Source organism: Monodelphis domestica, chromosome 5, assembly GCF_027887165.1.
Source record: "Monodelphis domestica isolate mMonDom1 chromosome 5, mMonDom1.pri, whole genome shotgun sequence".
In the NCBI taxonomy this organism is placed as follows: domain Eukaryota; kingdom Metazoa; phylum Chordata; class Mammalia; order Didelphimorphia; family Didelphidae; genus Monodelphis; species Monodelphis domestica.
Window position 1 is genome coordinate 121,857,954 of NC_077231.1, and position 15,352 is coordinate 121,873,305.

The window sequence follows — 15,352 nt, forward strand, 5'->3', positions numbered from 1 at the left end:
AGCCCTTTGGGCATAGTTCCAAATTGCCTCCCAGAATATCAACCTACTTTTTGACAAAGAGGTGGCAGTTTCAAGATGTTGAATAAGACATACTCTTTGAGAGACAATGTGGGAATTTCTTTTGTTTAACTATTCCTATTTGTTACAAAAACTTTTTTTTCTTTCTTTTTCTCAATGCAGTGTGTACCTGGAAGAAGGAGGTGAGATAAAGGCAGAGTAGCCCAAGGGGAAAAAAAAGAGAAAGAAAGGAAGAAAGAAAGGCAGGAAGAAAGGAAGGAAAGAAGGAAGGAAGAAAAAGAAAGGAAGGAAAAGAAAGAAAGAAAAGAAAGAAGGAAGAAAAGGGGATCATTGAAACATTTTTTTAAATGGAGAAAAGGGAACAGAAGGAAGATCAAAAAGAAGCACAGACAAATAGGACAGTTTTGAAAGCTACAAGTTGAATTTATATACTTTTTACAAAGTGCAAAATGTCCACAATAGAGATCTGTAGTTTCACATATAATCCTCTTTTTTTTTTCCTGTTCTACCAATATAGGGGAATGCCTCATTTTTGTGAGGGTTTTAAAGTTCAGAATAAAAATAAGTTAAAGGAAAAAACCCTGAAAGATTTAGGAAAAAATGGATGCATTTTGTTGCAAAGAATATTGGCCTCAAATATAGAAGTGTTGTCACAGAACACCAGCCAATAAATGCTTTACCATATAGATCCAGGACTGGCTCTGTTTCTGATGGAATTCCTCTGTCAGATGCACAGAAAGGTGGGAATATTGCCTTTTGCATCTGTTCACTGCCTAAGTCCTCAGTAATCATTATATTCCTCTCTGAGCTCTGCCATGATGGTTATTGCTAGAGGAGGGGAACCTTATGAACTTTCTTGATCACACAAACCACATATTTCACTCAACATTGCACATGAAGTAACAGAATTTGAACCCCGAGTATCTTATTCCTAGTCCCATTCCCCATCTTTTTTCAGACCTGTGTTTTTAGCTTTGTCTCTAGTCTTCATTTTGCAGATTTTTGTCAAGAGGAGGAGAAGTACATGGCAATAAAAATGACTTTTCTCTCAGTTCTCAAGGGATCATGTTGCCTTTTGGGTACTAGGTAAGTACTTCAAGATCTAGGTATGACTGGGTGGATGGTTTCATATCCCAAATCTAGGCACAAGTAAAAAAACAGAGGTGTAAGATATTGCCTCTTTCATATACGGACATTTTAGATGCTGAAAGGGTCAGAAAAATAGCATTTGTCTAAGGAAAACTGATAGGAATCATCTTGAGAAGAAACACTCCCTTTTAGATAAAATGTTAAAGAGACACAGACTGTTCTGAGGACCTAAGGAGGAGCAGCTGATAAAAAAAAATGAACTGAGAGGACCTGTTTGAAATCAGAACACTACCTGAGATAATGATGGCTGCAGGACATTGTGGTCCATCAGTTCGTTTACATGTGACTTTTCAGAATGTTGATGGATGTAACTGATAAATTATAAATAAAACAACATCTCATTTGGAGACTGAGGGAATAGTATATAAAAACTTTTGGGAACACTAAGAGAAGGGAATAAAAATTTATTAAGCGCTTACTATTTCCAGACACTGTGCTAAGTACCTATTACAAATATTCTCTCTTTTGATGTCCACAGCTGCTCTGTGAGACAGGTGCTATTTTCTCCACTTTATAGTTAAGGAAACCGAGGTAGGCAAAGGTTAAGTGACAATCCTATAACTAGTGTCTTGGACTAGAATTGAACTTTTAGGTTTTCTTGACTCCAGACCTAGTACTGTGTCTGCTGTACCATCTAGTACATCTTAAGGGAATTGCTTGCCACTGAAAAGATGAAACACTTTCTCAGCACCCTGCCAAAGGTACCTCCTATATACGAAAAACAGTTTGCCACTGTTTCAACAGTGTGAGACTAGCAGATAAGTAGTTTTATATAGACCGCAAACTCCTTGAAGGTAGGGACTGTGTCTTTTTTCCCCTTAAAACCTTTACCTTCCATCTTGGAATCAATACTAAGTATTAGTTCCATAGCAGAAGAGTAATAAGAACTTGCCACTGGATTTCAATGACTCTGGGAGAGAACTAGGCTGATGACTTTGTGCAATTCTGCCTCCTTTAAATCCAACTTATTCACAAATCAAGGCATGAATTACCCTGATGCTGTCATTGGTCCTCTTTGAAAATGAAGGATGAAGAGGGCAGCTAGGTAGCTCAATGGATCGAGGGTCAGGCCTAGAGATGGGAAGTCCTGTGATTAAATGTGGCCTTAGATATTTCTTAATGGTGTGACCCTAGGCAAGTCACTTAACTTAGCCCTCATTGCTCTTCTGCTTTGGAACCAATACATCGTATTGATTTTAATATGGAAGGTAAGCGTTTAAAAAAAAAGAAAAGAAAGGGCAAACAATAACAACATACAATTAACTATATAATCACAGCATACTAAAGTCCCTGAATCTATAAATACCTTGGGAAATGACCTGAGAGAAAGTGGAATGTACCACCAGGCTAGTGGTATTCAGCAGATTTTGTATTTTGCTATTTTGAGTAATATTCCATTTCTTTCTCAGATTAAATTGGATCCTGGCCAGTGAGATCAGGCAAAGCTATTTTAGGACAGTTGCTGCCATGTGGGCTTAGCAGTGGGTGGGAAGAGAGCAGCCTAGGCATTTGCAGGCTGAGTACTCTTGAGGTGACATAAGTCTTTTAGAAATGGGCTACCCTCAAATATAAAGTACAGCAGACCATAAATCTGAAATACCTACTAACTGAAATGGCCTTTAACATTGGGACCAAATTAAAATGTAAATGGGGACTATTTAACAAAATAAGTAAAAATACAGTAAGATGTGGGCAATATTTTTGATATATGAATTTCTATTTTGACATATGCTGGCAGGGATCCTTATGTTTGGAGGCTCTAGTTTCTTCCTGGGTTAGTCACTGCTGTGCCAGAAAAAGAATTGACATTAAAGCTCATTAGTGGTTCGAGGATGGTGCCACCTGGTGGGAAGTCCAGGTTTTATACTCAACGAGTTAAACTCCCTCGCTGGATAATTAACATTGTGACACATTTTGATTCTTCTATAAGTTTAAGAAAGACTGCTTGCAAGCCACACAACCAAAGAGCCACACATTTCCACAAAACAGAAAACGAAAGTCATTCAGTGGGCACTGGAGAGATATGTGGTGAGTGTGAGAAGGCTATGGCACCTAATAAACAACAAGTTACAAACAAACTCTGAGAAAAAGATCATGGGGGAAAAGAGGGTCAGAGTGAAGACTAACTGTTGGACAGTTTGTGTAATCCATTTGTATTCTCGTGATGACCTGAGCTAGCAAGGAAGGGGCCTAGCATTGGACTCTCTAGGTCATCCCAATGGGGAACATGGATGAGAATCAAACAGGGCAAGAATGTGTTTGTAACATGGGTATCACTAGAGGGAAAAACAAACGTAACAATTACAACCTTGGATGTTAACTGAATTACGGGGTTACTTTGTACAACTAGGCAAGTTAAAATTGTTTTTTTTTAATAACTAAAAGTTAATAAACCTTAAGATACATTTTAAAAAAATAAAGAAAGACTATGTTCCATTTTAATCTGAGGAAGAAATGGAATATTACTCACAATAGTAAAATAAAATCTGCTGTCTCTAAGTAGCTTGGTATACATTCCACTCTCTGTCACATCATTTCCCAATGTATTTGTGGATTCGGGGACTTTAATATGCTATGGCTATATAGTTGATTGCATGTTGTTATAAAGAAATAATAACCTTTCAAATAAAGAATAGCATCACCAGATTTCAAACTATGTTATAAGGCCATAAGAAAAACGATTTGATTTTGGTCAAAACATTGAAACAGATCAGCAGAACAGAATAGATGAGCAAAAATCCAGAGGCAATGAAATATTATAACCTGGTGTTTGATAAAAACTAAGGCACACAAACCATGGGACTGAGATAGAATTCCCTATTCAAAACCAACTGCTGGGAAAACTGGAAAGCAGTTTGGGTCCAAAGTACATAAGTGATCTTAACATAAAAGACTATTTTCTTAAAGTCAGAGAAAAACAGAGGGAGGTATTTGGATTTACACTTAGAGAAAGATTTATAACCAAAAGATAGAGGAGATTACTGAGGACAAAAGGGATAGTTTTTATTATATGAAACTAAAACGGTTTATTATGAAAAAAGCCCATGTCATTGGAATTAGGTAAACTGCTGAATGTGGGAAAAGTCTTCCCTACAGCTTTTTCTGATAAAAGATTTGCTATCCAAGATATATAGGGAATTGATATAAAGACACACAAGACCAAAAGATACTCTCCAGTAGAGGAGTCAAAGGACATGAACAGTTATTTTTTTATTTTAATTTTTAAAAATTTTATTATATATTATAATATTTTATTATTTTTTTGGTTACAATAATCACTTTATTGCCCTCCCTCCCCTCCACCCACCCTTTCCGTAGCCGACACACAATTTCATTGGATATTACTTGTGTCCTTGATCAGAATCTATTTCCATGTTGTTAATGTTTGCACTAGGATGTTCATTTAAGAGTCTACATCCCCAACCATATCCCTTCAACCCATGTATTCAAGCAGTTGTTTTTCTTCGGTGTTTCTACTCCCACAGTTTTCCTCTGATGTGGATAGTGTTCTTTCTCATAGATCCCTTCAAGTTGTTTAGGATCACTGCATTGCCACTAATGGAGAAGTCCATTACATTCGATTGTACCACAGTGTATCAGTCTCTGTGTACAATGTTTTCCTAGTTCTGTGCCTCTCATTCTGCATCAATTCCTTGAGGTTGTTCCAGTCTCCATGGAACTGCTCCACTTTATTATTCCTTTGAGCACAATAGTATTCCATCACCAACATATACCATAATTTGTTCAGCCATTCTCCAATTGAAGGGCATCCCCTCATTTTCCAATTTTTTGCCAGCAAAAAGAGCGCAGCTATGAATATTCTTGTACAAGTCTTTTTCCTTATTATCTCTTTGGAGTACAAACCCAGCAGTGCTGTGGTTGGATCAAAGGGCAGACAGTCTTTTAGCACTCTTTGGGCATAGTTCCAAATTGCCCTCCAGAATGGTTGGACCAATTCACATCTCCACCAACAATATATTAATATTCTGTCTTTGCCACACCCCCTCCAGCATTCATTACTTTCCTTTGCTGTCATGTTAGCCAATCTGCTGGGTGTGAGGTGATACCTCAGAGTTGCTTTGATTTCCATCTCTCTGATTATAAGAGATTTAGAACACTTTTTCATGTGTTTATTAATAGTTTTGATTTCTTTAACTGAAAATTGCCTATTCATGTCCCTTGCCCATTTATCAATTGGAGAATGGCTTGATTTTTTTGTACAACTGGTTTAGCTCTTTATAAATTTGAGTAATTAGGCCTTTGTCAGAGGTTTTTGTAATGAAGATTGTTTCCCAGTTTGTTGCTTCCCTTCTAATTTTGGATGCATTAGTTTTGCTTGTACAAAACCTTTTTAATTTGATGTAATCAAAATTATTGATCTTATATTTTGTGATTTTTTCTAGCTCTTGCTTGGTTTTAAAGACTTTAAAACCATAAACAGTTTTTGGAAAGAGAAATGGAAATGATGGACAACCATATACAAATGCTGCAAATCGCTAATGTAGTCTCTATATCTCTGTGGGGAACTATGGAAGGGGCCCATGAAGTTTTCATGAAAGGAAATAATCTGTGAGATATGGGGAAACTGTACAGTCCTGAGTTTGATTAAGATTGGAAGAAAGCTCATGTGATTAGAATGAGGGGAACATGAGATTGGAATGTCAGTATCTGGGATTTACTGCCTTTTCTTTCTGCCTCTGGTGGCCTTAGAGATGTGGAATCACTGCCCCAGGGGAAATTATGGCAAATCCATTTGCCAGGGTGATTGCTGATCTTTGTGCAAGAGAGCAGCTTCTGTTTTTTTAGAGAAAAACTTTTAGGTTGCCAAGCTAGAAGTGAAGGCGGGGGAGTAGGGAATGACTGCCAGCCAACTGAGCCTGCCAGAGACTGGTTTGTAGAGGTGGTCCAGATCTTGAGGAGATAGCAGATGACACATTAACCAGGGACAGTTTAGAGAAAGCCATCTAGCAGTCTCAGTAATCATAGCATTTTTTTTATAGCTGAAAATGTTGTTATATCTCCAGACTATAACATAAAATGAATTGCCCAATAATGATTCTCTCTTTTTTTATTAATTGTGTGGGTTTAATTTTACCTCTAATTGTTGGATTAATACTATAAACTATCAGAATGTAAACCTTATCAAGTGATGATCCAGATATACTCCTGGGCATGGTCTTATAAATCCTGCATTACTTGTTTCTGAGGGAGAGGCTCTAGGAATTGTCATAGGAGATACATCTTACTTTTTTTTTATCTCAACCTTGGGACTGCACTACATATGTGGAAATAATGCTTATAAAGCCCTTCTACCAGGTTGTAATAGACAATGGATTATAGAACATATTCTTATTCTTCTTCAAGCCCAAAAGCAATTGTTTTTTCTTACAAGACAGGAAAAACTGTTAATAAACCTCTTGTACAGTATTGCGGTACTTTCCACCAAGTGATGAGAGCTCTGATTTCCTTTTTAGGTGTCAGTGAGTTGGAACAAGCTATTGTTAATATTTCTACAGAAATAGAAAAAAAAAATTATTACCTTCTTGGAAGTCATCCAAATAGGGGCAGCTGGGTGGCATGGTAGATACAGAGCCAGGCTTAGAGAAAGGAAGTCCTGGGTTCAAATGTGTCCTCAGATACTTCCTAGCTATGTGACCTTGGGCAAGTCACTTAACCTTGATTGCCTTCCCCTTTTACCACTCTTCTGTCTTGGAACTGATACTTGTATGGATTCTAAGACAGAAGAAGAGTTTAAAGAAAGCAAGAAAGCAAGCAAGCAAGAAAATCACCCAAAGCTTCCAAGGGGAATTAATCTTTTTAGCAGTGGTGGTACTCCAGAACTGAAGGGCTATAGGTAGCCTCACAGCCCACAAAGGACGTACTTATTTCCTTTTTGGAGATTAGTGTTACTTTAGGAGAAATATTTTTGAAAGCCTTGTGAGAGATATATTTGAGGATGGCCCTACTTGTGGTCTAGAGAAACTCTTTAGTGGACTTGACCCTTTGTAATTACAATTGTTATTCTCTGCATCAATGGAAAGTGTTTTATTAAAATTTATATCATTTCCACTCAAAAATTATATCTAGTTCTTTTCAAAGGTATGTTACAGCCATGCCCTGAATAAAGGAAAAAGATTATTCTTTAATTTTAGGCCTAGATTAAATATCCCAAAGATAAAATAGCTTTATTGATGGAGAGAGGATTGTTAAAAGTGGATTTTTAGAACAGAACCATTTTGTCCTGTATTTGTTATTATATTTCTTTTACTTCTGCTTGATATGCCTTTGGCTCACATAGAATGTCTCCCTTCCTCCTAACTGATACGCAATTACTAAAGAAAATTCAAAGGACTTTGAATAATTCCAGGAACCTGTCCTCTTTCCTTTATATTATCGAATAAAACTTTGTAGAGAGGCATCACAAATGTGGATTAATTGACAAAGAAGATACTATTCCCTTTGGCTTAATGTGGATGGCTACACTAAAGATGGCTACACTTTCTTTTGTAATAATTTAAGCATCATTTTTTTGCAAAAAAAAAAAAAGTACCTTTTCTATATCTTTTGCAGCCCAAGTTCCCTACCTGATCTCCCCCCAAACTGAGAAGACATCCTCATATCTTATCCAAACTCTCTGAGTCCCATATCTCAGGAAGAGAGACTATATTCTACGGAATTGTGAGACAAACAGGTCTATCACATACTGATGATGTTTGTTACATTCCTGAGTGGACAAATAGACTTAAGCATTCCTGTTTGTTTGTGTCCTGTGTAGTGTCTAGCAAGGACCCTGAAAAATCTTACAACAGAGCAGAAGGAGAATCTGAATGCAAGGCTCCCAAGTCCTGAAAATGTTTGCTATTAAAAATGCTGGCAGCTGGTCAAAGAGCTCCAGAGGACTGTTTTTTCCCAATAGATCCCCTTTGCTTTCTCTCGGTATATATAGAGATCTTGGTCAGGAGCTGAGGTCCTGGAAAAAATGCACCTCCCTCTTCCTTGTCCACAATTGGTTAGTACCTAAGATTTAGTCATATCAGAAGAACTGGACAGACACCTGGAGGAGATTTTCAGAGATGGCTAGAGGTGGATTTCTCAAAAAAACTCAAGTCTTTTCCTTAAAAATTTTCTGCTTTCATTCAACTGGAGCACTGAATGTTGACTGAATGGGATGGATGGGTGGAATTATCAAGAGGAAAGTCTAGCTGTGGGATAAACACTTTAAGAGCTAAATATATGTGTAGTCTCTCGGTGATCGAGAATGACTATTGTCTTTGTGCAGTTTCATCTATTGATGTACCCTCATGTGGCTTTGGAGTCCAAAGGCTGAAGTGCAGAGTTTGTGGCATGTGGGGCATGGGATGCCAGTTGTTACGGGAGGGGTGGTTGTGGCCTGGTGTACTACAACTGCCAGTGGTCACCTCCACCTGTTGCATCATCACTCCCCCATCGCCGCAGGTCTTGAAGAGGGTGGACGGGGTTAAGATAGATGAGTGTGCACAAAGATACTTGTGCGTGAAAGAGATTTAAGTGGAAAAGCTGATGCACAGAGACAGTCCCACTCTCTCAGCGTTGGAAGCCTGGGCCCATTGGCACGAAAAGTCATTACATCTGGAGACTTCCTCAGCTGCATTGGATGGCCGTGTTGTCTTTTGTGCTCCAACACGCCCTAAGCACACCACAGTGCTTTGCTGCGTCGCCCTCTCAGCCGTTGAACCTTCTTATTGGTTTCTTCCGTCTGTTCAGCCGAAGCAGTCTTCACATGCTGGGTGAGCAAAGCCCTGGTTCACCAGGGGTGAATGACCTGGCTACCCTCACAAGGTTTGGCCAGCCTGTTGAAGCCATTGCCCGGGGTGTGGCCGCTGCCGCATGCTAGCAGCTACTGGGAGCCACAAGTGAGAGCTGGGTGTCAGGTGGGGGTTAGAGGCTGGAGAGCTGCCCTAGGAGGGCACGACAAGCCCTCCATACCAGAGATACTACCCCTCCCTGAGCACCCCATACACCCCTTAGAGCTATATATACACCCCCAATCTCCTGTACTGTTTTATTCTTTCCCACTTATATGTAAAAACAATTTTTGTTTATTTTTTTAACATTTTTAAAAAACACTCATTCTCTTCCTCTCCTTCTCTCCCCTGCATTAGAGGGTTGGTTTGGGTGTTATGGAGAAAGAATTGATGATAAATGCCCAGAAGGTAGAAGGAGGGTGAGATGGATTCCCCCCTTCAGTCTTCTTCAAATATGGTCTCTCTACTAACCATGCCTTTACTCCCCTCTAATAACTGATTCAATGGGTGAACCTCTTCCCTTGGGGAAAGAAGAGAGAAATCAGCTTTCTCCCTCTTCCAATATGACAAGGAAGTCAATTTAGGATAACTGACAACATTATTCTAATAATTGTGGTTAGGGGTAAAACAAGAAAGATGTCTGAAGGTTGGATCTATAGGAAAGAGGATAAAGGAAGTCCCTGTCTTTCGAAATCTCCTTTTCCCTCCCTCCCAAGTTGAGAGACTCATGCTTGCCAGCCCTGCCTCTGAGAGGTTTGTGACCCCTGATCTCTGTCACAGCAGAGCCAATGTCCAGACCCAGGGTGTCACAGGAGCTGTGTGAGATCTTGTTATGCTGTTTCTTATTCTTCTCAGGTTTCTGCCACACTTCTTGGTATCTTTGGGGGGAAATGGTGATTAAGTTCAATGAGGGATTTTGTATAGGTCAGGAGACAATCTCTGATCAGACCATCACCTTTATTGTCTCAAGATAGAGAGAGAGACCAACTGCCTCTCCTTGGAATCTCCTCTTCCCTCAAGATTCCAAGTCCTCTCAACCATCCCCTGCTGTGGATGGAAACCTTTGCATTTCTTCCAGGCACTGTCATTCAAAGTCTCTGGATCATTCCTCTATCACTCCCCTCATTGAAAGGGTAAGCAATTTGCAATTGGTTATACATGTGTTATCATAAAAAGCACATTTTAATATTTGTCATGTTGTGAAAGAGGACACACTAAAAAAACCATAAAGAAAATAAAGTAATCCAATTTTCATTCAGATTCCATCAGTTTATTTTCTGGAGGTGGATAACATTTTTCATCATAAGTCCTTTGGGATATCTTCAATCATTGTATTGCTGAGAATAGCTAAGTCATTCACGGTTGGTTATTTGGCATTATTGTTGTTGCTGAGTATAATGTTCTGGTTCTGCTCACTTCACTGTGCATCAGTTCACATAGGTCTTTCCAGGTTTTTCTGAAATTTTTTTATAGAGCTATATATTTCATATTTTTTACTTAAACATTTTTTCAGTAAAAAAATTTTTTTTTTACCAATTGCATATATTAACAAATTTCCACTCAAGTTTTCCCAAGTTATATGATTGAACTTATCTCTGCCTCCCCCTCCTGGTGCTGGCAGGTGATTCAGTCTAGGTTATACATGTATTATCATACAAAACACATTTTCATAGAGTTCAATTTGTAAGTGAGCAATCGTATAAAACCCAAACCCCCAAACATAAACCCAAATAAACAATTTAAAAATTGTATACTTTCATCTCTATCTTGACTCCAACAGTTCTTTCTCTGGAGGCAGATAGCATTCTTTGCCACAAGTCCCTCAGAATTGTGCTGGATCATTGTATTGCTGAGAGTAGCCAAGTCTTTCACAGCTGATCATTGTACAAGATTGCTGTTACTGTGTACCATGTTCTCCTGGTTCTGCTTATTTCACTCTGCATCAGTTCACTTAAGTCTTTCCAGCTCTTTTTAAATCGTCCTGTTCATCATTCTGTACAGCACAATAATGTTCCATTACTATCACGTACCACAATTATATTTCATATTTTTAATATTTTGTAATTACCTGATGGAACTTCCTGTAGTTACATATTAATATTTTCATGGGTGGACACCTGAGAAGGAGACTGGAAACTGAGGGGAAATGGATAGAGGAGAGAAAGAGAGAATGAGAGAGAGAGAGAGAGAGAGAGAGAGAGAGAGAGAGAGAGAGAGAGAGAGAGAGAGAGAGAGAGAGAGAGAGACAAAAGAATAAAGACTCAGAGACAAGGAGTTAAAAAATACAGGCTACATTGTGCATGCCCCTCTGATGGAATTGAGAGAGAGGGCTCCACAAGTGCCCTCAAACTTTTATTGGAGAGTTTAGGAATGTGGAGTGGGAGGTAGCTAATGAACATGTGACATGGCATAGGCTTTAACAATGACTCAATTGACAATCATGTAATCAAAGAGGAGGAGGTTAATCAAACATGTGACTCAATAAGGAATGTGGTCTAATGTAAAAAATAGACTCGAATACAGGACTACAATCCCCACAAGCCTTTGCTCCACTTCCCCAAAATGCTTTGTAATCTCACGGGAATTCTGAGGTGGGCCGAGACCGAGAAAGGATTTAAGCTGGTGGCAAAGGTTTTTGGGTCTTCTTTTGGACTTCCGTTTTGGAGCAGATGTGGCTCTTTCCATAATGTAGGTGAGGTCTTGTCTAGGCCTCTGGCCTAGGCACGTTTTCCTTATCCTGTATTTTCTTTAATCCTTAATAAACCCCCCCAAAAATATAATACTCCTTGCAGAGAAACTAATTTCTACCTGCCTCAGTCTCCCCATATTCCTAAATTTTAATCTTTACACTAACAAGGTGGGAGCTAGGACCCTTGTGGCCAATAATGTCCTGCTCAGGAATTCTTTTGTCCTTTGGATTGAAGATTTGGAAATACAATAATCAATAAGTAATTTGACCACGAGTCTGGTATATGAACACATAAGATACAATATCAATACACCAATCATACTTTCAAGATGCTAATATTCCTGGTATGCTACATCTGACACCATCACTGGCCAATTGAGTTCTTAGAGGGGTGGCCATTACTATTCCAGTGTTTCAGAGGTAACCCTCTATGTGGGTGTCTTCCTGAATGGTAGCTCATGAGCTCTCTCTGTGCTCCCCCTTAACAATCAGCTACTAGATTCAGTTCTTTAGCATTTACTCTATATTTTTAAAAAATAATTTCCTCTTTAGAATTTATTCAACTAGCATAGCAAGAACTGAAGTTGCAAATAATTTTCCCAGCCTCAGAGGGGTACTCCCACCAATATACCCCCAGTTCAGAAGTGGAGAGGAGTAAGCACCCTTATGGGAGATATTTCTCCCCTTTGAGTTCATGTAGTAGGTTACTGTTGCTGAATAACTCTACCAAAATGCAGAAATTGCAGAGTTAAAAACCTAGGTTTTATTATGCTTATGCACAGGTTCAAGAATCAGATAAATAACTGAGCCACTATTGGATTTTTATTATAGATAAAATTATGTTGGAGAGACAGAGAAATGATTTTTTAGATAGAGCAATCTAGTACAGCCTGAGGCCATAAAAGTGAAACAAACTTGGTTAAACAAGAATCTATCATAATCTCATTTATCACTAAGGAAACATTTTTAGTTAAACAGACTCTGTAAACCAGGCTAGAGATTAAAGTCCATTTAGAGGGTTCACAATGTGCTGGCTGAGAGGGGAGATTTACATTTCCCAAAGATAACTGTAGAGTCAGAGCCCGCAGAATCCGTTCACAAATTGTTACCTAAATCACCTGGAGAAGTGCACAATTCCACTTTCACTTATCTGAAGAATTTCAAAAAGTCTTACCTTAATATATCATGGCATGAGTCAGGTTTTAACTAGAAAATGTCAATAGTAACAGAAGATGGGTTTCACAGCTGCCTGAATACATGGGTCAAGGGGATATGGCTGGGGATGTAGGCTCTAAATGAACATCCTCGTGCAAAAATAGATTCTGATCAAGGATTCTTGTAATACCCAGTGAAATTGCTCATGGGCTGCAGGAAGGGTGGGTGGAGGGGAGGGAGGGAAAGAATGTGATTATCTAAATTGATGAAATAAACTAATTTAAATTAAAAAAAAAGACGGGTTTCAGTTAGCCAAAATATTCTAGGAGGAATGACCTAACACAGATGAATAAAAGGAAATTACAAAATGAAAAATGATTATTATAGTACAATTCCACTGAGGCACACGCCTAGGCAATCCGTGCACAGAGTGTGTAAGTGGCTCTGCTGTACCAGCTGATCAGTTGGGCTTGCTTTTCCTAGGGGTCCAAGGTTGCTCTTGCTCCTCTTAGGGTATGGTGTTTCTGGTCAACCCACCTATCTCCTAGCATCCATCATTTTTTGCTGGGTAGCCGTGGTCTTTTCCCACTTTTAGCCACTGCCTGGATTTAGTGTAAACCTTAAAATTTCTTAGACTTATAAATGTTGGAAATTTCACCATTGGGAAATTTCATACTTGGAAAATTTCTTACTGATACTGTATTGGAATGTGAACCCCATTGGCATGGGAGGTTCCTTCTCCCTTCTTAAGATTACTTTAGGACAGAAACCTTTTGCTGAACAATGGAAAGGGCTTTGACCTATGCTTAAGCACAGAACAGGAATTTCTTTGAGTCATGATTGATTTTAGAATTGATACAATAGAGATACTTGGAATGACAGAATCAGGTCTTGGAAAATACAATTTCCACCCCACTCGGTCCTAACAGGATTTAGGAAGGGCTGCAGCATAGATCAAAATTTAATTATTTGAGAATATGACCTCCAACAGACATGTGCAAAGCCACAGACCTCTGGGCGGTCCTGGGTTAAGCTAGAGCCTCCATTGGCACAGGGAAATTGATGGACAGTGATTGGTAGATGTGAGAACTGAGGGGAGGGAACTTGGATGGTTTCCTTAAAGATAGGGGGGTCTGAGGACTGGAGGGGGGTTGGAGAGGTGCTCTGAGAAGCTTGCTCTGAAGGAAGCTGGAGGTGGAGGCCCCGGAGACTGTTTCTCCATTTTGGTCACGTGAGTAATAGGGACTGATCTCTTTTCTTTGCCCCAGCTATCTAAGGGCTTGGGCCCTTTGGCCCAGCCTAAACAGAAGGGGTATTTAAGCCCTATTCCCTTCTCTCCCCTTTCTCTCTCCCTCTCTCTCTATCTCTAATTCCTTTCTTCCTCCTGTCTGTAATTAAACTCTATAAAAGGTTGGCGGCTGACTTGAGTTTTCATTTAGGAATTACATAGCTGAATTCCTTGGCGATCTTAAATTAATATATATCAGTCTTTTAAAAGTGATTTCCTTGTCACATTAGGCATATAGCACTTCAGTTGGAACTAGTATGGGTAAAGTTCTTTCAGTTAGACCAGTGACCCTTATGCTATATTGGATGAAAATTTCTTTTATTTCACTTTTTCAGAGCCTTAGCTCCGAAGTTGTCACCTCTTGGCTGTCCTCAGAAGGACCCTTGCCTATCCCATTACCAAATTCTTACTGGCTCAAAAGCCAGTTTCAGTTCAATCATTTTCTCCTTCTTCACAACTTCTAGAATCTTTTCCAGATTTGTGGATAGGAACAAAAATGTGAACACAGTCCATGCCAGGGAGGCATGTTCATTGTCTTTCTTTTACCTTCACCTTCTTTTACCTCTTTTATCCTTACCTTCTGTTTTAGAATCCATACTGTATATTGGTTCCAAGGCAGAAGAGTGGTAAGAGCTAGGCAATGGGGGTTAAGTGACTTGCCCAGAGTCACAGCTGGGAAGTGTCTGAGATCATGAACCCAGGACCTCTCATCTCTGCGAGGTTCTCAATCCCCTGAGCTAACTGTCCCCTTTTCTTTTCTCCTGTCCTGTCCTGTCCTGTCCTGTCCTCTCCTGTCCTGTCCTGTCCTGTCCTGTCCTGTCCTCTCCTCTCCTCCTCTCCTCCTCCTCCTCTCCTCCTCCTCTCCTGTCCTGTCCTGTCCTGTCCTGTCCTGTCCTGTCCTGTCCTGTCCTGTCCTGTCCTGTCCTGTCCTCCCCTCCCCTCCCCTCCCCTCCCCTCCTCTCCTCTCCTCTCCTCTCTTCTCCTCTCCTCTCCTCTCCTCTCCTCTCCTCTCCTCTCCTCTCCTCTCCTCTCCTCTCCTCTCCTCTCCTCTCCTCTCCTCTCCTCTCCTCTCCTCCTCCTCTCCTCCTCCTCTCCTCTTCTTAAAGCCTCAACCTTTTGTCTTAAGTGTCAGTACTAAGACAGATGAGCAGCAAAGGCTAGGCAATAGTAGTTAAGTGACCTTCCCAGGGCAGCTAGGAAGTGTCCACAGTCGAATTTGAACCCAGATCCTCCAGACTCAAACCCTGACACTATCCATTGTGCTACCCA

General features: G+C 39.7%; 1 protein-coding gene across 6 annotated transcripts in view; it reads left to right on the forward strand.

Annotated features, from left to right (window-relative positions):
* LOC100014763 (sodium channel epithelial 1 subunit alpha) overlaps nt 1-15,352 on the forward strand; it is a 158,362-nt gene that overhangs the window by 69,855 nt on the left and 73,155 nt on the right. For 2 of the 6 annotated variants that reach the window (XM_056799264.1, XM_056799266.1), the window contains one exon: nt 181-8,800. The exons of 3 other annotated variants lie outside the window; for them this stretch is intronic. Coding sequence is in view for 2 of the 3 variants with exons in the window: in XM_056799266.1 (XP_056655244.1) it covers nt 181-209 (29 nt within the window). In the remaining variant the exon portion in view is untranslated. Of the gene's footprint in view, nt 1-180; nt 8,934-15,352 lie in introns of those variants that run through there. One more of the 6 variants, XM_056799259.1, reaches the window with a different exon arrangement.